General features: G+C 36.4%; 1 protein-coding gene across 1 annotated transcript in view; it reads left to right on the top strand.

Moving 5' to 3' along the window:
- Cad99C (cadherin 99C) overlaps positions 1–22614 on the top strand; it is a 376725-nt gene that overhangs the window by 345914 nt on the left and 8197 nt on the right. Inside the window, exons 9-19 of the mRNA XM_089597377.1 lie at positions 9812–9961; positions 10359–10577; positions 10987–11181; positions 13352–13639; positions 14485–14802; positions 15038–15178; positions 16346–16630; positions 16713–16886; positions 16970–18129; positions 18575–18910; positions 21987–22220. Coding sequence (XP_089453503.1) covers positions 9812–9961; positions 10359–10577; positions 10987–11181; positions 13352–13639; positions 14485–14802; positions 15038–15178; positions 16346–16630; positions 16713–16886; positions 16970–18129; positions 18575–18910; positions 21987–22220 — 3500 coding nt within the window. The remainder of the gene's footprint in view (positions 1–9811; positions 9962–10358; positions 10578–10986; positions 11182–13351; positions 13640–14484; positions 14803–15037; positions 15179–16345; positions 16631–16712; positions 16887–16969; positions 18130–18574; positions 18911–21986; positions 22221–22614) is intronic.

Here is a 22614-nt window from a genome sequence, read left to right on the forward strand (position 1 = left end):
TGATTGACCACTATGAGTGTGTATTGCGTTTTCTTTATTTTCTGGTTCATTATTATTTTCATATTTGCGTGAATTAAATTCTTGTAAGCCTGATTCAAGTAATACTAACAAAATTTTGTCAAATTTATCTACGAAAGGAGAATTTTTTTCAAACACATAATTCTTTCCACTATTTAATAGATTGACATTCGTCATTTTTAGATTTTTTGCGTTTTTCCTTTGTAAATTGATCTTCAAGTGCATGTTTGCTTTATACTCAAATATAAAACAGATGACGTGTTTCCCTTTGATTAAAAATCTGCAAGTAAATTTTTATTTAAACATGTCAGTTATATATTGAATAATTTGTTTAAAAAAATTTTGTTACATACTTAATACATTTATTCGCACTGGTTTGACGAGTAATAGGTTTAAGCTCATCAAGCCAACCATCGTTAGGATTATTAAACGTCCATTTATGAATTCCCTTGCTCATATGAGGCACTAATTTTGATTTTACGACATCTTGTAAGCTTTTCATGGATATAGATTTGTTGGTCAACTTAGATTCCATTAGCTTTGCATAGGTGCTCTCTGAGAAAGCCATTGCCAAAATTATTATGATAAGGTAAATTATCTTCTTTAGTAATTTATCTGGAAATTTTAGCCCTGATATACCTAGAGCCATTTGGATGACAGTTAAGGGATTTGTACTAGTGATATTTAGCCAATTTGCTAGAGCAAAAAAGAAGAATGTCACCAAAATACTAACAATGATAATTAATCCAGACCCTAGAGGAATTTCATTATTTCTCACATACAATGATGATGCTGATACTATGCTACAAATGTTTTCGAAGTATATTGTGACTCCTTTTACTACATTGATGTTATTGAAAGTCAATGGCTGAGCGGAGAACATCGTATACGGCAGGAGATTCACGACACCCACTTCTAAATCCTTGACAGAGCGTTCCAATGCACCGTATCCTGAGGTATAGTTCAGCATCACAGGTTTAAACTTTATAATACTAGCTACCTCTTTGATCAAGTTGTAGTCAATTCCTTCGTACTCGTTACCATTAACGTGTTCGATGTAAGGTGCTGTATCCATGTAGGGCATTTTGAGCTCATAGGCGCTCATGTTGGCAGTTTTATCAGGGAAAAGTTCCGATTTAATTGTGTATAATTCAGAGATAAACTCTTTAGTAAATGGATTGTAACATTGTATCATAACGTTACCTAAACCAATTGCCATTGTAGTAAAGTCCAAAAACTTCAAGTCCCAGGCTTTCAGCAGCACAGTTTGTAAGGTCGTTGTATTTATTGAGTCACTATTAAAATCTATTAAGATACATTTTGGATGAGAATTCAATGATAACTGTGCGATGAAATTCAAATATTTTAAAGTCAAATCCAAATCCTTGTTGTAGCGAACCATGGATTTTTGGAATATTATGTAGAAAGTAGTAGATCTAGAGCTTTGCAGTGTGCGTTTGGTATCATATTTCAATGGATCAACTTGGATAATAGGCAGTTGAGACATCAGCTTTTGTAATATATGATTGTATTCTGTCGATAAGTTGTAATGATTATAAAAAACCATGACTTGATGAAAGTGCTGCTGTTGTATGTATTTAATTAGAATTGGAGTCCAACTATCACTGCTCTTATTTGCAACGATCATACATTGCATACCACAAACCATCAAGTAAAGATGAATATATATTTTTGAACGGCACATAGTTATCGATAATATCGAATACTGATCTCATTAACGCTCAAAGTTACACTAAACTATCTAACTGGATCTTACTTTATATTTTTTCTCCTGCTAGTAATAAATGTTAAGCCTGTTGAGTTTGTGACATATTTACCATGTCAAAATGAACTACATTTCTAGTTTCATTACCTCATTACTGAGTCATAGTGTTCTTATGATTGCGTGAAAGTAGTCAACGTAAATATTTTTTCGGAAATCATAACATGTTGTTCTAATCAATACTTTATGGGGCTACTACAAGTTTGACTTGTTTTTTTTTTTTTTAAATACATGTTGTTTACGTAATACAGAGGTATGACTGATAATATAACATTTGTTGTATACATAAAACAAAAGTGGCCTTCCGTAAATAAACGCATCAAAAGTCGATACCTGAATCATCTAACCACTATATAAAAATCCTCTAATTGTTAAAAAAAGACTATTATAATCTTTTTTTTCATTCAGTAACTTTTTTTAAAAATTCCATCCAATTATTAGTGTCTATAATTAATGTGGATTCCACCCAGATAACAAAATTGAAACAAAACATCGGGGGCATCTCTGTCCGACATCAAAGCCCAATTGCCTTATGGGTCTACAATTATTTAAGAGACACCACATATTAGTACGTATCCCCTCCTAAAAGAATGAGTGTCACGTGACTGTCGATAGAATACGCCGTGATCTAATTGGCCGTGAGGGACGAAAGGTGGTACATTTAAATGTACATATAAGATTAAGTAGACAAACGCTAGCTAATCGAGGTCGTTTTATTCGTTTGAGCTTAGATTTACTGTTAAAATTTAATCATTCGACTAAAATTAAATAATTATTAGAAATATATTCAACCAAAAAAAATTGGGAGGTTGGCGCGCGGATAGTGATAATAATAATAAAGAACGTTTAAGCATCTATTCGCTCTAATAATTTATCTGCAAAAGATCCGTAGCTCTTTCATTTTTACCTTTCCATCTCTAATACAGAATCTTTCTGTCCTCTGCAAAAATTACGCAGTATATTGGACTATAACTACCATCCATAGGTATATCCAACGAGTTACGATTACGTCCAATTTTATCATAACCACTCCATCGACTATAGTTATGCTCCTGCGGTAATAAACAATCCATCTCAACCTTTGCGTGAGAACATATTTATCAGGGGGCCTTGTCACGACTTTCGATATCTTTAAAAAGTAAGCATTTTTTCGTGAACTTTTATTTCATAATGGTTGAGCTCATGCACTGTCTAAGGATTATCGAAAAAATGCTTACTTTCCCAAGATATCGAAAGTCGTGACGAGACCCCTGGTGGTGATAATAGTCAATATATTGTGTGCAGATATAGTTCACAATATGTACGGAACAAAAGCCTTGAATAATGCTTTAATGAAGGCTGCGTTTAAACAGATGTCCTGATACATTCGTGTATTTACTTGTGGATGTTTATTTTTGAGCTCCAAATCAGCCTGGATACACTGAACCGTAATAACGATTGTACTTATGACTGTTTGCTAAGTAGTTAGTTTGCTAAGTGAGGGTGTGTGCGTGTCTGATAACGGTAAGTTTGGAACTTGGAAGCACACTTACAGGATACCCCTTTAAGATGAAGTAGTGATCGTAATTTGACTAATGTGTGTTAAGATGTAATACACCACGCAAATAATAAATATGGCTAAAAATTAACAGTAATCCAAAAAAATTATTTACTATCTGAAGTCATAAAATGTTTCTTGCAATGTTTGTAATAATTTGATTTTTATTTCGTATAAAAGGTTCAGATGACTTTTGATTATTTGTTGTACAACTTTTCTTTCAAAAACAAAAAAGAATTTTTTATTAGTATTATTATTATTAGTCTTATTATTATAATTATTTTATTATTGTTAATATTATTTAACTGTTATTACTGCTGGCTTAGTTTAAAGTATGTTTCAAAAAAATTTCTTGTTTATGCAATTCTAACGAGAACGGCAAAGGATATGCAACAAAAATCATAAATACATCTGATTTTTTTATCCTGTTCACGATAAATTTCTCGGCCAAGTAAATGAATACATAAAAAAAACATCTTTTCCGTAAAAACTCATCATATTCCTTTTTCAAACATTATTACAGATAAGTGACAAACAGTACAGCAAATATACATCCCTACCATGTGTTTGCCAAGGCCTCGAATTGCCGCAAATGAACAAACACACTCATCACTCTTGATTCTACGTTGGAATACATATCACGCCGATATTGAACCTCCCCTATCAAAAAATTTATCGATTCACCAGTCATACACAAACATCACGGGCACGTACGTGCTTCCGAGGCCATTCTAATTCAATAATCCTTCTTTTGATCACCGCTCTGTGTCCTAACTCGAACTTCAATTTTTTTTTATTTACATTGAAAATTCACACTTGCACACGTGTGCTCTCTAATAAGCTCGTACAAAGGAATAAAAGGAAGAAAATCGTCCTTTCGCGAAACTAACCAAGAAGACAGAGGGAAAATAGAAACAGCGCGAGTCACGGTACCGCTGACGCGTAAAAAAACTCTCGGAACTGGTAAGCTGCGTCGTTACGTGAACAAGTGCAGCTCGCATGGTTTTAGCTTTTTTTTACTCCCTTTCGACCGAGTGGGTACCAATTTTTTGTAACCGCAGTTTCTTCTTCCTCTATTTCTGCTCTGTATTCCAAGTACAAAGTATCGAGAAAAAAGTGAGGGAAATAGTGCGCTTTTCTCTAGGAAAGAGCTTCGCTCCAATTTCAAAGGAGAGTCTGGTCGAGTGTTGGGGTTACAACATTGCATTTCCCTTTTTTAACGTTCAGTAGGTCAAGACAAGTGACAATTTTGTTCTTTCATAAAGTTTTCTGGTCTTTTTTGTTTTTTTAATTTCAAATTTTAGTACGAAAACTTCCCTCGAATATGTAGATTTAGAGTGGTGTCACTTTATGAGATCCCAGTAGACTTTTCTATTACCCATTTAAAATAAAAATTTTTCAAATACTAAGCCTCTTAGAAACCAATATATCAGCCAACCAAACACCGAGTCCTTTACAATTCTTTGTTCCCCGCGTATCCACCTTACAATAATCCATTCTCCAAAGAAAAGTAATAACTGCAGTTTCTGGCCCTCCATTACCCCCTAAAGAAAGGCTTCTGTCTGTAAATCGATTATAAATCCGCTGTGCCAGCAGGCGGTGGATACTAAAGGCGATGTGGTTCTCACGCTCCTTATAGACCAATATATGCTTCGTTGAAAGATATTATATTCGAAAAAATGGAAAAATATCTAGCTCCATATTGCTTACACCGGAGCTTATGAAATGAAAGTGCAGCCAAGATTGTATGTACGCTTGTACAATAATTTAATGACGCGAGCCACAATGCAGTATTAGGTGGATTACGTGCGGTGTACCTATGCGAGTGATCGAAGCGGAAAGAGAGAGAAAGAGAAAGCGTCTAGGGCAGACAACGTGACTTTTTGTACTGTATCAATGAAATCGAGAGATCAAATGGATTTCATAATAATCGAGTTCCTATAGGAGTGTGGATGCCTTTTTTCTCTTTTATCGCTCAAGGTATTCGTGCGCGCGACGTTACGTGAAAGTTTGACTTTTTCAGATGTGTATCACACTGTTTGTATGGATTGTTCCTTTTTTGCTTGGGTATAATTGCTCTATGATTTGGCCCCTCATTAATTTATGGGATGACGTGAATTTGTTTCTCCTCACGTAGTAGATTGAATGTGCGATTGTGACTGAATGGTTTTTTCGTGTTATTTGTTTTGATTTCGTCGAATAATTCATTTTTCTAGCTGCTATCGTCATAGTATTCAGCACAAGATATTTACTATTCATGCATTAACTGACTTGTAAGCTACGAGCGTTATGAAAATGGTTTTGGTAAACAATTAAAATTTTTCAGCCAATTTCAGTAAGTCCGACAAAATAAAAGGTTGTCTCTATCATTCAATACCTTATCGCAATCTCCTATTTATTAAAAGAATGATAATAAGTAATTTTCATGATAGTGCAGTCGTTTTTTTTTTAAATCAGAAACGTCAGTGGGTTCGACAAAATGTTAGACTTAAGGGGTTATACCCAAATGCCGACAGTTTTAGGGGAAGGGGGGGGGGTTGGTTGAGTCATACGAATGTTTACGCTGAGGGAAGAGAAGAGGGGCAGGCATAAAGTTTATGTGTGACAAAACACTCTTTTTTATTCTAAAATATTACCTTTTAAATTATATTTATCTAATAGTCGACATACAAAAATTTTGTATTTTATTTAAAGTCACTTCCTTTGAAATCTCACTATGATTTTTGTTGATGAAGGCATTCTTCGACAACATTGCTAAATATGCTTATATTTATATGTATATTATGACTAACTTTGCTTCGTTTCCTGTTACGGTTTGTTTTAAAAAATTTTCATTGTAACATAATAAAAACTTATAATATTTTAGTATTTAACAGTAATTAATCAAGAGATATATTATTTAAAATTATTCTTCAAAAACGTAGGAAAAAAAGTAAGTCAACGTAAATTTCGGGAAAGGAGAAAGGTTTAATTCTGATTTACATAAAGTTTACTCGGGGGAGGAAGGGGGGGATCGAAAAAATGGTCCACGATATTTAGGTGCGACCCCTAATTAGATATATCGAATCATTAATTCGGTGTACCAAACCTTCAATGCGAAACTTAATCGAAATTTTTCTCTCATAACATAAAGACTGTACAAATTAATTTTTTAATAACCTTAGAGCCAACTTAAAGATTCTTTAGAAATTTTTTAAGTACACATAAGTGTACACGACATCCTATCTATATTTCAGTGAGAATTCATCAGGTATGGTAACTAAAGTACCAAAACTTTTCCCAATGTAAACCTTTGAACGTTAGAATTTTTATTTTTATAAATATTCTTCATTTTTTAATTTATCAAGTCAGATAATAAAAAATTAAATGTAGCCAATGCTAATGGAGTAATTTTTAGCTATATGAAATTGTATATAACGATAGTTTTGTTGGTGTCGGTTTTGTTATCGGGTCCTACTTAGCGACTGGTCGAGAGTCATTAACAACCTTATTTTCTGTTTTCCAGCAGTTTATACGAAAACAGATTTCAATTTTTATTGTTTTTCGTCTTTTACTTGGAATCACAAATTTAGGAGTTTTCTTCTCGGCTATTTTTTAGCGACAATGAATCGTTATTTTCGTTACTTGTCGCGTCTCGCGCCGAAGCTGGATTATTTTGATGTAGAGAGGAGTTGGAGTCGGTTTAAATTCAAGTCAATTGATCACGTGGCAGTTGGAGCTTTGGGCAGAAATATAGGGCACTACGGTAAAGATGTAACATTATAATAAAATTCTACGAGAACAAATTTATTTTTCTCTGCAGTCGGCATGACTTTTACTTATGATAGCGTACAAGTCTACTGATCCAACGACACCCAACGGCTCTACTGTAACTTCTGATTTCCCGAAATAGTCACTCGGTCTTTTGCAGTGATTCTCCAGAGAAAAACCAAGGAAAAAGGCAGCTTGGAACGATAAGACGATAAGCCGTTGTCATTCGCTTGGAGTAGGTGTCTCTCTTCCAGGCATGGCTCCGAGTATTGGTGCGAAAGCCACTTTATTACTCTCGGGAAGGTATCAAGTCTGCATTATTGAATCGTCCTTACTTTGAGTTTTTTATCCTTTATCGCATTTTTGCAGAGGTTTTAGAATATAGGTCTATAGGATAAGTGGATGTTATTTTGAAACTTCCCAGAGGTCTATATATGTTGCGCATTTTTGAAAATGTTCCTAAAAAAGGATTGGATGTCGAGATATGGAGAACGATAAATGTTTTGTTCTTGAAGTTTTGAGGATAAGATGTATAAGTAAGAGGATAAGGTAAAGTTTTAAGAGTAACAACGCTTTGTTTTTGTTTCAAAAATTGTACAAAAAAAAAAGAAAATAAAATAAAACAGAATGTATTAATTCAAAGAACAATTCTCAAGGAGTCCTTAAAAAATTGATGAAATCCTCTTAGGTACACTTTTGAAGTCAAGATAATTTTTTTTGAAATTTGAGAAAACCTATTAAATTTTGTTAAAAGTCGAATTTTTTGGAAGATTTTCTTCAGGATCTTAGGACAGAGCTCTACAGTTTGAAAGGTACAAAAGTGATTTAGTTGAATTTTAAAGTTTTAATTGGAAAACGATCAGGTTTACGCAAATATAAAATTCTGTTCTTTCTATTCCGATCTATAAATAAACGAAAGAACATCTCATCCTTAACTTGAAAAACATCACAAATTTTTTTTGGATCAAAATTAAATAGCTTTTAAAAAACCATCATGGGCTATGTAGAATAATACTTTGTTTTATATTATAAAATTTCTACTATTTAAAAGTACACACAAAAGAAAACGTCTCTGATCTAGCTGTGTAGCTGAAAAAATTTTTTTTTCTACATATTAAAACTTCTTAGTGAATATTCTTTGTGGAAACGTTCGTATACCTTGATCAGCTTGTTCTGACAAGTTTTTTTTTTTTTTTTTTTTTTTTTTTTTTTTTTTTTTTTTTTGTAAAAGCTAATGAACGCAAATCTTAAAGTACACGTTAGTCAAAAAAATTCTTCGTAAATTATGAAGTTGTCCATTATAGTTCAGCTGTATGCAGCAAGACTGAAAATCAATTTGCTAAAAATATCGATATTTAAATCTGTATTTATGCACTACTCCATGCTTTTGATGGAAATATGATAACCGTTATAAATTACGCGAGAGGCGAAAAGTTGTTAAAACAGAAACGAAAATTAATAGTTTTAAAGCCTAACGTGGCTCCCGCGTGCGCTTTAAGCACATACGTGCGGTAAGAACCGAATATTAATTTTTCATACCCTCGGACATGGTGTAAATTAACAACGCAATTTATTCGACCGAGCGTGTTTCATATTTCCCGAGAAAAGCCTGCTGAATTTCAAGTGCTTTGGTGAATTATCTTCATTTACAATATTCAAAATCTTTCGAGAGTATTGAAATTCAAATTTAATAATAGCAACAGCACGTCACCGATCATTCACTCATTTGCAAAGTAATCGATAAAAGATTCTTCACGGATACTCAAAAAACGCTCGAATTTCGATCAGTTGATACATGCAGGCCATTCAACATTTTTCATTTGGATGATTTGCATTTGATTGAGTTACTTTAAACTTAAATAAACAGCAAACGAAATATCGTTTCTTGAAATGAATCTCACAGTTTGAAGAATAGACACGATGTGGAAATGACTGGGTTGCCCAACAGTTCAGAATGAAATAGTACATTATTAGCGAGGCTGATTGGACGTGAAATCCATTCGTTAATGGGATCCCGCCCACCGGAGAATTGATCCGAAGACCTTTTTTTCGTTCTTCCTCTCATCTCCATACGCCATCTGTTTCGCCTCATCGTTCCTCTTCTCTTTATATTATCTGGCTCACAGAGTTTCCTAGACTTATCGCTAAATCAAACAAGAATTGCATCATCAAGTCAACGAACTCTATCAAGACAACATCATCAAGACAACCAACTCTGAATTTTTTCATCAAACAAATGTCTGGTGTATCAAAAAAAACACGCATTCAAGAGAAAAATATTACTTAATTAATTATACAAACAGTTGTCAACTTTAGAATAAGGATAATAGAAAGTAATGTCACAAAGCAACGGGAGAATCAAACTGTCAGTACATCAAAGTTACCCCATAATTAACAAACGTACTTATTTAAAGCATTGTTTGTTTTGTACTGTTTTTATTGATACAATGTTATATGTCATGGGTACGCATCAAAGTAACTACCTACTCTCTGATGAACGAGATATTTGGATGATATGGCACATATTACAACATAGATTTATAATTTTCATCTCGATGAGAGGTGCAATATCAAGGCAAAATATGTACTTGCTATGGGATTTGATAGCTTTTTAACATCATCGATCCGCCCACGCTGCTATTTAATTTTAAGTGTATCGAATGCTTTAATCGAATACACTATAGCACAGGACTAAGTGAAACGTTGAATTTCCGTTGTTTCAGGATCGAGCGATAAAACCGTCCGAGCGCTTCACCTCTACGACGACCTTGACCGTGAACATCCGTGACGACGACGATCAAGATCCTTCCTTCATCTACCTCGGCTGCATGTTTCTCAATGGCGCTTGCATCAATCCCGAGTACTCCGCAACGGTAAGCTTGCCAAATTGTATTACTATTTTTAAGACTAGTTACAAGCTAACATTGTATTTTTTATTCTTATATATTTTTACTATTGTTTTTTTTACTTTCACAATCTTTCAACATATACTATTTAATCATGTTCCTTATTATATATTGCAATTTTTCAAATCCTGTAATTCACACGTTGTAATACATGCTAAAATCTAATTCCAAATATCAACATTCTAACAATTTCACACCTCCTTCTCCGAGTCAGGTGATGGTCTAAGCCAATTAAATCTTAAATCAGTAAAAAAACGACTAACTGATTAAAAAAAAAAAATGAGCTATTGACCTTTCTGCTAAAAAGTGAGCTTTCAAGTCAATTTTCAACATTCACCATAAAATATGCTTCTTGTTCGCCAAGGTCTCGAGCGGTATGCTATCGGGCATCCTCAACATATCGCCAGAGAAAATCCAAGCTGTCGACATGGATAGTATCAATGCGCCCATCCGCTATTCGTTTCTGAGTGGCAGTCCATCCAACTATCACGACTTCTTTGAGATCAACCAGAGCACCGGTGCTGTCAAACAGATACGTGCGGTCGACACCACCGTCACCAAAAAGTTCGATATCATTATTAAGGTAATTAATTTTTTACCATATCGCTTTTAATAAAACAACGGTAACTGGACGTAGTAGTGCATTTTTGTATGATATTATGTGATTAGTTTTTGGGCTTAACTACTTATTTTTAATCAAATGCACGAGGAACGACCGAAGAGAAATTTAATACTTAATAGTGTGAAAAATAAATTTTATTTCATCAAAAGACAATAGAAATGCTACTCTACGTTGTCATTTTCTTTTTTCAATATCTTTTTTTATTTCTTATCAAAAATGCAAGTACTCAGTTAGTAATCATTAACATGCAAGGTAAAGTAAGATACTTATCTTTCAATATTGTAATTTAATCGTATTTCTTAGTTTGTAACTCGCTGTAACAGCAAGCAAATGGTGAAACGGGACTAACATTTTTGCTGTTATTTTAAAGGCCGTGGAAGACTCGGAAGCTGAACGTTCAACCTCGGCAAAGCTGACTATAACAGTCAAACCAGTCGACAGCAATCCCCCGGAGATTAGTGCTTCGTCTACAGAGGGTTACGTTGACGAGAATGCACCTGTGGGTACAAAAGTTGTCGATGCTAACGGCCATCCCATAGTTCTCTCGGTCTCGGATGCTGATTTGGTGAGTTTTATTTTACTTCTCAGTTTGATGATTTATAGCTTTCGAAACTGATGATCCACTTTGTAATGCAAAATGCAAAAACTTGATTATTCGTTAGTCCAACTATTATGATTATTAAATGGAAATATAAGCACGTTATGCTCTTGTATGAATAAATTGTACAATAAAAATCATCTTGAGGAAGTTCTTCCGTACTGGAGAATTAAAACTTCACAATTTTACAGATCACAAAAAAATCAACAATCAAGATTAATGGTTTCATGGCTAAGAATTATTTTAAAACAGTTTTATTTAAAATCTCAGATTTTCCCTGAAAAACTTAATAATCTGTACCACTACTCGATTACCATTGCAACAGTTAATAGATCACCATTTTCAGTTAAAATAACTGACTTAAAACTAAACCCTCTATCGTCATTAAAATGCCATTGAAAAAGCTAAATAGTCATAAGTTAAACGTACGGCAGTAATTGCATTTCGTGTTCTATCTAGAACTTGTCCCAGACACATTTTTCTGTTTTATCTTCTTCATTGTGTTTATTTTTTTCTTCACGATTGCAGCTTATGTCTGAGGGTTTCCAAAAGACCGCTGGAATTCACGTTTCATGCTCCACTATGTTCTAGATACAGCATTATTTTATCCACCAAAACTCCTAGATATTGTGAAAATTTCTTACTCAACAAGAATTATCTCGTCCGTAATAATACGTTTGCACGGTCATTGTGCAGTTCGCTCCCGATAGATAAAGGACTTACTATCTCTGGTCGAATTCGCTCTCGGAAGATAGTGGAATTTCTTACGTGGTCGTATTCGCTCCTGAGTTGAAAACGTTAAAAATGATTTTTAGCCTAAAGAAAATTAGAAAAAAATTATTTTTTCCTGCAAAAACATAAGTAAAAATAACTGTTATCATCTTAGTAGTGAATTTGACAACAGATAACAAAGCCCACTATCTTTCGGGAGCGAATCCATCATTTTTTTGAATCGTGGGAGCGAACTCGATATCCTACTGAGTGGTTGATACAACAAAATCGTTTCGATGTAGTATATCAGATCAATCATTACCAGTTGCCTACATACGTGCAAAAGAACCTTTTTAAACATATGTCTTTAGATACGTCATAGAATATAGGGTTGTGATAGCAGCTAGTCCTCTGCCTAACATTATGGGAATCACTCATTGATAACCTTTGAAAAAAGTCTCACCTTTCGTTGGTAGATTCAGTCGAGTAGTTCTTAATATTCTTAAGTGCAGGATGTATCTGTTTTGACAGCCAATTCAGTGGTGTTTCGTGACTATTAAAATTATCCTAATGGATATTGCTTTGTCGTATGGGTGTTATATTAGTAAGGTCTTTGTAAAAAATACTCTCATTTTGTAACGGTCAAAGAATTTAAATTTCATTCGACAATCACAATTAATCTTTGTCTTTAAGTAGCTCTTGACTTGTGATAAAGTCAAAAAAATGTCTGGCCAATTCCTGATGCTGATACACCTCTTAAATGAATTCCTTTTTGGAAGCATTAACGAGAAAAAGGAGAGGCTGCAAAGTTAGTTGGTCCTCTGATAAAGCTCGTAAGTCAGTTGTGGTAAATCTGGTGCTGGTAGCTCGGGGATTACTCGCATAAATCTGGGAAAGGATGTACGGCATTCGTGTACTTCCACGAGAGCCTGGGGTGGATTAGGAGTGTAATACTTTTCCAGATGTTGAGTCTGTCGTTGCTATTTTTTTGCTTCGATAGAACATTGTTGGAATGATAAGTTTGCAATATATTCGTTACATTTTTTAAGTGCGATCATATTATTGTTGACTACAGTTTATGAAAATCTACATTTAACGCTTTTGTTTAAAGTGATACGTTATGATTATTTTTAAAATGTAGAATGCAACGATTACTATGAAAAAGTGGAAAATTAAACTTTTTTTTCAAGGTTTTTGGTTCACAGATTAAAAGAGATGTTTTTGTATGTTCAATTTTTCAACCCATTTTTTCTTGGGAATTTTAAGGATTTATTAAAACCATTGACTTCCAAGCATCATTAACGTCAGGAACAATCGTTCCCTTGATTATTCCTCAATTCTGGTCCACGAGCTTTTGAAAGCATTCTTAGCAAGATTTTTGCCCAGAGTAAAGATTAACTGTAGATTCTAACTCCTTAAAAAACAGGGAGCTGAAGATCCAAAGCCAGAGTACGCGTTTGAGTTGACAACGACTTCTTTCGCGATCGATGCGAGTGGCACGCTGGTCGTGAACGAAGAGAATCTGGACCGCGACCCTCCGAGTCCGGGTCAGTTTCACTTCCAAGTGGTGGCCAGGGAGCGCAGTGCAGCTGCCGCCTCGACGCCTTTGCCATTCGTCGTCACTCTAAATGATGTTAACGACAATGCGCCTGTGTTGCCCACGACGCCGTCCATCACTGTGCAGGCTGGGGAGACCAAGCGTGAGGTTATCAAGGTACGTGTGTTCTGTATTAGAAATGGAAGTGTGGTACTTACAAACAAACAAATTTTAAGGTGTTAACACTCTTTGGATAAGTATCCTATCGGTTTTTATTTTGGGAACCCAACGAGTGTACCCTAACACTGACACTTGATGAGAGAGTTAGTCGTATGTGCCTTAGATCGGTACGTGAATTTATGTAAAACAGCAAGATCTATTTTTCTACTAACTTTGTGATTTGAAGGTGCCACATTTTTTCTTGTGGCGGCATTATGTAAATATAGTGGAATATGGTATTGTATTGGAAACATTTTATTTTTAAGTATTAAAAAATACACAGACTCAAAAACTTTTTTGTATAGGACACTGTATTAAATGTTTTTGGGAGTTTTTCGTTGTGACATAATTATCAAAACACTTTCAAGATCGTTTGTTATCTGATGCCTTTTAGGATGATGTGTTTCAAAATTTTGATTAACGCCAATCGAAACCCACAGTCATCTTACAAGAAATAACACCGTGCAGATTTTTTATTCAATTTATTTGTTACAAATTAAAAAATGTTTTTGTTTAAATTTTCCTTTACAGACTAAAAAAATTAACAATCCTTATATTTTTGTGCCTTTAAGTTAAAAGAATGTGCATTTAAAGACTCGGAAACAACTTTTATCTTGGAATTTGGCATACGTTTACACCAACGTCATTGTACATTGAATAGTTATCTCATAGATTATTCAAAGATCGCAATGAATAACAAAAATCTTTCTCCTTAATGTTACTGGTGAAATAATCACCAAGACCAAGCAAGTGTAAAATCCCTCAAAGACTCTCCCGGGTAACAATCCACGTACAACCCACAGGTTGAGGCAACGGACAACGACGAGGGCCCAAATGCCGAGATAACGTACAGCATCTACCACGTGTCGAACAACGGACTGAAAAAGTTTGAGATCGACCCCCGCACCGGACTGATCGAGTCAGTTGGCAAACTCAACGCCGGCGAGCAGTACAGCATAACAGTCCAGGCGACGGACCGTGGCGGCCGCTACTCCCAGACTATCGTCGAGGTAAACGTTGTACCGGGGCCCAACACCCGCAGCCCCGTCTTCCAACAGCAGGTCTACGAGGTCCAAGTCAGCGAGGGCGCCTCCCTCAACTCCACCGTGGCCACTATCATCGTGAGTGCATCCGTTCTAAAAAGAAATAAATTAAACTCCATTCTCATCTATAACCCAGGCAGTCCTCTCCCGATGAGCCATTAAAATTAATCCCGTCCGTTCCCCCTTGAAAGCCCGCACGTGAATCAACGACAACGTCGACAGCGACGATACGTCGTGTTTATTAATCACACCGCACTCGTGTACGACTGTGCGCGAGTTCTTACATACTTTTTTTCTCCATCTTCTGGTAAAGGCCGTCGATCCGGAAAACGATCCCGTTTCGTATTCCATCGTCTCGGGTAACGACCTGCGGCAGTTTGCGATCGGCGACAAGTCCGGCGTCATTACCGTTATAAGGAAACTGGACAGGGAGGACCTGACGCGCTATCAGTTGGTGAGTGTCTTTTACTCTTTTTTCCCCTTTCCCTCGCTTCACTGTTTATTCTCTTTTTCTCCGTCTCGCTCGCGAGAGTGGCTTGATTAGATTCGCGGCTGGATTGGGTTTCCTCGCGGTGTTTTGCACCTGAGACTCCCTCGTGTCAGTGATACCGGGGCCTTTGGTATTTGATTTCCGTCCCGATCGGTGGATTTTAAGTGCTTTTCTTCGGAGTCTGCGTTTTTCTCGTTTGGGCTTGTAGAATCAACATACATGATTGTGAAAAGCTATAATGTTAGAATAATGATTTTTACAATTATGCATAGGCAGAAAATTTTATGAGCGTTATATTAAAGATAAATTTGTAACTTTGGTGGAATTTTAATTACAACTTGACCTTTCAGAAATAACTTTGTAATTTACGACTCAAGGATTGTGCATATTTATTGATAATGTTTATAAAATGACTGAATTATTCAATTTCCGTGTGCAAACGGTTATAGTAAATAATATGGATTTCTCAAAATTAATTGTTTTTATTTTATAGAAAATATCACTTAAAATTTTATAAACAACATCTTGTACTGTAAAGTAAATATAGTTCAAAATTATCACATTTTTCTTACATAATGTTCTACAATTTTTAAATTTCTCAAGAATTTTTGAATTTCAATTTATTTATGCATTGTATGCATTAATTCGCTTTAGAAATAAGTGTCTTACTGATTTTTTTTAATGAAATAATGAGAAAGGAACTTAAAAATATTGTGGTTTGTTTAATTTTATATGTAATACTGTGTCACGTACGACTACGAGCGGTGCGTGGTCCAGATCAACCCATGCCTATGTGACAACTTTTATACTTTAAAAATCTATAAGATTATCTTAAATTTTTTTTTCTCATGATTTTCTTTATCATTTAACATTAATTTTATCAAATAAAAAATTGTTCGAAAAAAAGAATCTTTAATTTTTTTTTATTTTTTTTTTTTTTGTAACAATGATAGTAACAAGATAATTTTGATAATCATCCAACTATGATAAATGGATCTTCTACCTTTCTGCTTCTGAAAAGTTTTGCCATGTGGGATCTGATAACTACGATCGAATTTGGCCCTTTAAGGGTCAATGGCAAATTTATTCACAGCTTTTCATAACTACATTAAACAATGTATCCTATCACAGATAATCAAAGCCGACGACACAGGCGGCTTGTCGAGCACAACAACGGTCAACATCAAAGTGACGGACATCAACGACAAGAATCCCGAGTTCGAAGGCCTACCCTACGAGTTCACCGTCAAAGAGGGCGAGGCACGTAAGCTGATAGGCCGAGTGCGTGCCGAAGACGCGGACGAGGGTATTAATTCGGAGATTAGTTACTTTGCACCTGATGATATACCCTTCACGGTGGATCCCGATACAGGTGACGTACGCACAAAGGTCGCTTTGGATTACGAGCAGAACCAAGTAATTTCACTGTTTTTATTTTCTTTTTTCTTTAAATGAATCCTTGAGGAAATTCTTGCTCATTACTCATCTTATTTTTAAGGAGTACAAGTTCGTGGTTACAGCACGGGATGGTGCACCCGATCCAAGGTTAGCTACAGCTACGGTGACGGTTCACGTTGTAGATATCGAGGATGAGGTGCCGATCTTCCACCAGAGTACTTATGAAACTAGCGTCAAAGAGAACGTGCCCGATTACGTCGTCACTCACGTTCTGGTAAGTAAAACAGAACCTTTAAAAAACAAATTTACCATGTGGAGGTATAAAAAGTTATTCTATGTACGTTTTTTTCGTTCCAGGCTGACGATCCGGATACAAAGAAGCAGGTGACGTACGTCATCCGCCAAGGTGATACTGATTTGTTCAGCATTGACGCTAAAACCGGTGCCTTGAAGACTCGCCGAGGCCTCGACTACGAGCGCGAGAGCCAGTACATCCTGACCATAGGTACGGTCGAGAATACAAGTAACCTGCCAGGAGCCTCAACCCGCGTGGTTGTTAATGTCATCGACGTCAACGACATTCCACCTGTATTCACAATGGTCCCCAGACCCGTGCATCTAGACGACAACGTATCGATTGGTGCTAATGTGGTCAACCTTATCGCAACTGACTCGGACGGCACTGCCCCAGGAAACCAAGTACGGTACGACGTAATAGGCAGGGGTATAGCCGGCAAGTACTTTGTCATTGACCCAGACAGCGGAGTACTCCGAGTGCGCGACGATCTCAGGAAGGTGCCGGATGTCACCGAGTTCCAGGTGGACGTGCGTGCCCACGATCTTGGTGATCCTCAGCTATCGTCCGTGTCCACCGTACCGGTCTTTGTGCGTCACGTGGCCGGTCCACCCTCGGAGCCAGGTTTGGGCTTTGCCGAGGCCTCGTACAACGTTGACGTGCCGGAGGATGCTACCTCGGGAACCCTTATCAAGACACTCAGTGTCATCAACTCCAACGCAAGGGACGCGTTGCCCCTGGATTGCGAGGTGTACGATGGAAACGATGACCGTCTGTTCAAGGCTAACATAACCGAGGAGCGCAACTGCGCCCTGTGGTTGGAAAAGGGTGAGTTGGACTTTGAGACGACCGAGAGCTACCAGATCAAGATCAGATTGTACACGCCAAATGGAGCGTTTAAGAGTGGCAGGAATGTCACAATGGTGAAGATTCAGGTGGTGGATGTGAACGACAACAAGCCGGAGTTCATGTTCCCCCAGGCCGATTTGACGAAAGACCGGTATTTCGCCAAAGTGCCGATGGCGGCTCAGTTCGACTCGACGGTGCTCGATGTCAAGGCTCATGACAAAGACAACGGGCGGTACGGCAAGATCGAGTTTCGTCTGGTCTTTGATAATGAGAACAATCGTGCCAGTGATTTCTTCGCCATCGATCCGACTTCCGGTATTATTCGCACCACAGCTAATTTCGACACTGTGCAGTCCCGGGAATTGCCTTTTAGGTAACTATTGCACACATAACATCCCCTCTCATGATTGTAGGTGCTTATCGAAATACCTCTTGTAGAAGTAATTCTCATCAGAGTTTATGCAAGAAATCCTGCAAAATTCCTTTAGTAAGTCCTGTACGATTGTTGCATACCCATTCTATGGAAAAACAATTGTAGTTGAACAAAATCTAAGTTGAAAAATATATCTCAAACTTTCAATTGTTTAAGCAATATGTTTGGTCTATATCAGTCGGAGTCTTTGTACTAAGAATGAGAAATCCAAATTATGTCGCGATCTTTTCAGTGTAGAACTTCTCTACCACACGTTAAAATATTATACAATCATCTTTGTAGGATTCCTTGCATGAATTTTTAAAGAAATTCCAGAAAAAAAATGACAAACGGATCCAAACTTAGAGATTGACGAGAATTTTAACAATCCCATTCGATTTTTCAGATTTATCGTTCAGGCAAGGGACAATCCCAATTCGACGAACAATTCCAACGTAGCCGAAGCTCCAGTAATAGTCAATCTATTCAGACCAGACAACTACTTTGTACTGACAATACAAAATGCGTCACCGGAATCGTTACTCAAGGATAGGGCAAAAATTGCTAGAATCCTCGAGGACAATACCGGTTTTCTCATCGAAATTGAGAAGATTGATTCTCGTAGAACGCTGTCGGTTAATAATACGATTGAAGTCAGGCATCACGATTCTGACGTCTGGTTCTACGCCATTGATCCTAAAAGCGAGAGAATACTCACAAGGAATAGCAGTGTGGTGCAGAGGTCAGTTTTAAAACTTGCTTTTTGTTACATTATATCTTATAAGCAAGAACTACTTGATTTTTCAATAATTTCAAATATGACCTTTTTTTTATTCGTGATGTGATTGATTGGACATGACCCCATGGCTAAAAAGTAGATGAAACTTGCTGCCAAAAAAAATTTAAGTTGCAATTATATTTGCTATTTGAAATAAAAGAAATAAAAGTTAAAAGAGACCGGTTGAGTACAATGAATATTTTTGCAGCAAACGTGGAAATAAAAAATAATTGTCAATAAAGTTTACTTATTTGTTGTCGATGTAACTATAACTTCTTACTTGTGTTCTGGTGAAAGTATTTTAATCAGTAAAAATATAAATATTTGAAGATAAATTCGTAATCAATAGGTTAAATTGAAATAAATAATTCAATATTTATAAATAAAAGTCATAATTTAAAATATTTTTCATCTAAAACGTCCAACAAGGACACCCTTATATTCTATGTAAAAATCACATTTACGTGTGTACACTCGATTTAGTGCGGGCCGTATTTTCGTATACGTTTGAAAAAATTTTCGTACTTACTTTTTTACATAAAGTTATGCAAAAAGGTCTCCTAAAAACGAATCCTTTTGTTTCCAAGTATAATGGTGAAAAAAACTTTTAAATTCTTTTTATTAAAGAAGTTCAAAAAACCATTCGAAATTCTGTGGATTTATTTTTTTTTTTTTAGATATTTTTTACAATTTTTTCCGAGGTCTAACTATTTTAAGTTTGGAAATAATGCTAAAACATTATAAAAAATTCGATGATCTTACTAATGTTTTAAATATCCCTTAACATAATCCCAAAATATGTTAGGCCAAAACATATAGCGTCATTGCAAACCTTTATTTTCCAAATATAGAGTTCAAAGTCTAAAATGTATATGTGCAACTTTCGATCATACATTATATATACTTTTCAGTTGCCCAAAAGTGCCTGAAACAGGGTTATATAACGTGAAAATGCAATAACATAATAGCCTAAAACGCTGGAGGAGTTCATTAAGAGATGTTTCAAGAATATTTAAGATTCTTGGTAACATTAAAATTGTTAGTTTTTTATACAGATTTCAAGGGTAAAAGTGGCCTTTTCCTGCATTTTACGAACTTTGAATAATTTGTTTCTTGAAAACTACTAACTTGTGAAAAAATTTTCAAGAGATCTTTTTTGTTTAAAATCATTCAAAAAATTCAACAATAAATTTTTCCGTACATAATGATAAAATAAAAAAACTAAGCACTCCGGGAGTGCAGGCAGAAGTGAAAACTTGAACTTATGGCGCGTTGGGAACTTTTTTGGGTGAGCATTTTTAGGTGCGCTCGCGACATGAGAAATTGTACATAAAAAATCAAGTTTATCAAAACAATGTGGGCACTTTTTGAATGGACATAAAGTATAATAATATAGAAAGTATATTTAAAGAAAGTGGTTTTATTTAAATGAGTAAATATTAGTAAATAGTAAATACAAAATTTATTAATTTTTTTAACACAATACCATAGCAGCAACACAAGTCAAATGAAATATTTAAATAAATAAATTTTCCGTTTAATATTCATTTATAAAATAAATATAAAAAACTTTCAATCTCGTCTGTCGCGAGAGCACAAACGAATGCCCATGCAAAGAGCGCGATAGTATACATATATTATAAGAATACACGCCGAGTATATCTGTGTAAAATCTCGTCTGTCGCGAGAACGGCTGAAAACGCTAACCCACAAAAGTGCCCAACGCGCCATAAGAAGTTTTCACTTCAATAATTTTTTGAATGCTTTTTTAATATGAAATCGTCATAACATTTTTTGACCATTTCTACTCAGCAACGTAAGAATTTGGTTCCAAGCGGTAATTTTGCAAAACCAAGTACAAAAAATTTTCCTACGTATGCCAAGATAATATATTATGACCCAGGCGAATCATCATAATCCAAACTACTGAAGCAACCTCGTAAACTGAAAGCCCGTGCTGAAATAAAAAAAAAGAACATTTAACCCTGAAAGTTAATCACTCAAAGCAATTAAGTAACCGAGTGAAAATTCTCAAACCGAAAGCCGATCGCACGCGAAAAGCGACAACGGCATCAAATGCGTTCGACAGAAGCACGCAAGTGCGGTACATTTTATCGCTTTTCAGCCGACTCTTGCACGAGCGCCATTAGAAATCGACCTAGAAAATTCGAGCGGATAACGCGTACGAGCAAGTATATACACCTGTAGCACGGGCCCACGAGTTTTATATATGTACAGCCGAACAGTGCACCTTACGACGCGCGACGGTGCGCGCACTCGCCTTTTTTTCATCCGAGTTCTTGCACCTATTAAATTTCCCAATCATTCGGAATTCCATAGTTTTCCAGATGAGGTTGAAAACATTGTCGTCGAGCTTTTTCTTACTCGAAAGGAACTGTCTGGTGACCCAAAAATTTAATCGGATTCAAAGACCATCGTAAATGTACGCCAGTGATGCGACACTTGTGTCCACAGAAAAAAGCAAAGTGGGAGCTATGTAGGTACGTCACACTCGCCGACTGGCAGTCTGCGGTGATTTCCAGAGGCACTCGCGTGCATGCAACGTTTTACAATGTTTCGGTACATTTGCTGATATGGTGTGTACACGCAAACTCCCCGAGTCCTTTCACTTTTCCCGGGCCGGAAAAATCCGGTGCGCCAATCATCGGCTCTCGAGTCAAAATGCATCTTAGTCCGCTCGGCATCCACCTGCTCGCCGCTTCCGTTCAACATCATGTGACAGCTTCGGTATACGTGTACCAGCGGTTGTCGCGTTCGCGGTGAAATGAGTGTAGAAATGAAAAAACAAAAAAATCCTCCGACTCCACGTGTTGAAGAGACGGTGATACGCGAAATTGATAACAATAGCCACCGTGACATGTTTCTGACAATCGTCGGCGAAGCGTGACATGCGTGCGTCACCGCGAGAGGAGTAAATCGCAAAACAAAATTCTGAAAAAAAAAAGAGAGAGATAAAAACGAAAACAATCGTCAAAAGTGCCAAAGTGAGTAAGGAAAGCACCTTTGGTTGTGTTTCCAGGCTACTGTCCGACAGTGAAGCGATGACCAACGTGACGGAGGGCTTGGCTGGCTTGGTGAGGGCAGCGACGGCTCTCGAGGTGCACGCGCCGGTCGTGGAGCCCGAGCTGGTGCGCGCCCACACGGCCGTCGCCTTCAGCGTCGAGGTTTTTCCTTACGCCCTCATACTCATCGCCTGCGTCATTCTTGTGCTCGGCATCGCCGGGATCATCTACATTTGCGTCTCGTGGTCCAGGTGAGTGGAGCTGCTTTTTTTTTTGGAGAATAAAAAGTTTCACCTTGCGTAAGTCGTCTGAGTTTGGTGTTAAAATATTTGGGAGTAAACGCTGCGCTCCACTTTGCTACTACTCAAATTGTGGGTCCAACTCATTTTTACACCCTGATGTCTTCGTGGTTTTAATCCATTTAAGTGTGTCGTTAAGTATTTCACAGTTTTAATGCCCAACTTTTACGCGTTTGACGTTAGTTTGTCATTTCAACCGTAAGACAAAAAATGTGTAAACACTGTCATGATTTTACATCTGCAACGTACCTTTTATGTCAATTATCTTTAAAATTTTGTGGCTAACGAAGCTCAAGGTATAAAATTATAAATACTTCAAATCAATTTGAGAGAACTACAATACATT

The sequence above is a fragment of the Copidosoma floridanum genome, unplaced genomic scaffold (assembly GCF_036245765.1).
Source record: "Copidosoma floridanum isolate Cflo_tuat_1 unplaced genomic scaffold, Cflo_Japanese_pri ptg000004l, whole genome shotgun sequence".
NCBI lineage: Eukaryota > Metazoa > Arthropoda > Insecta > Hymenoptera > Encyrtidae > Copidosoma > Copidosoma floridanum.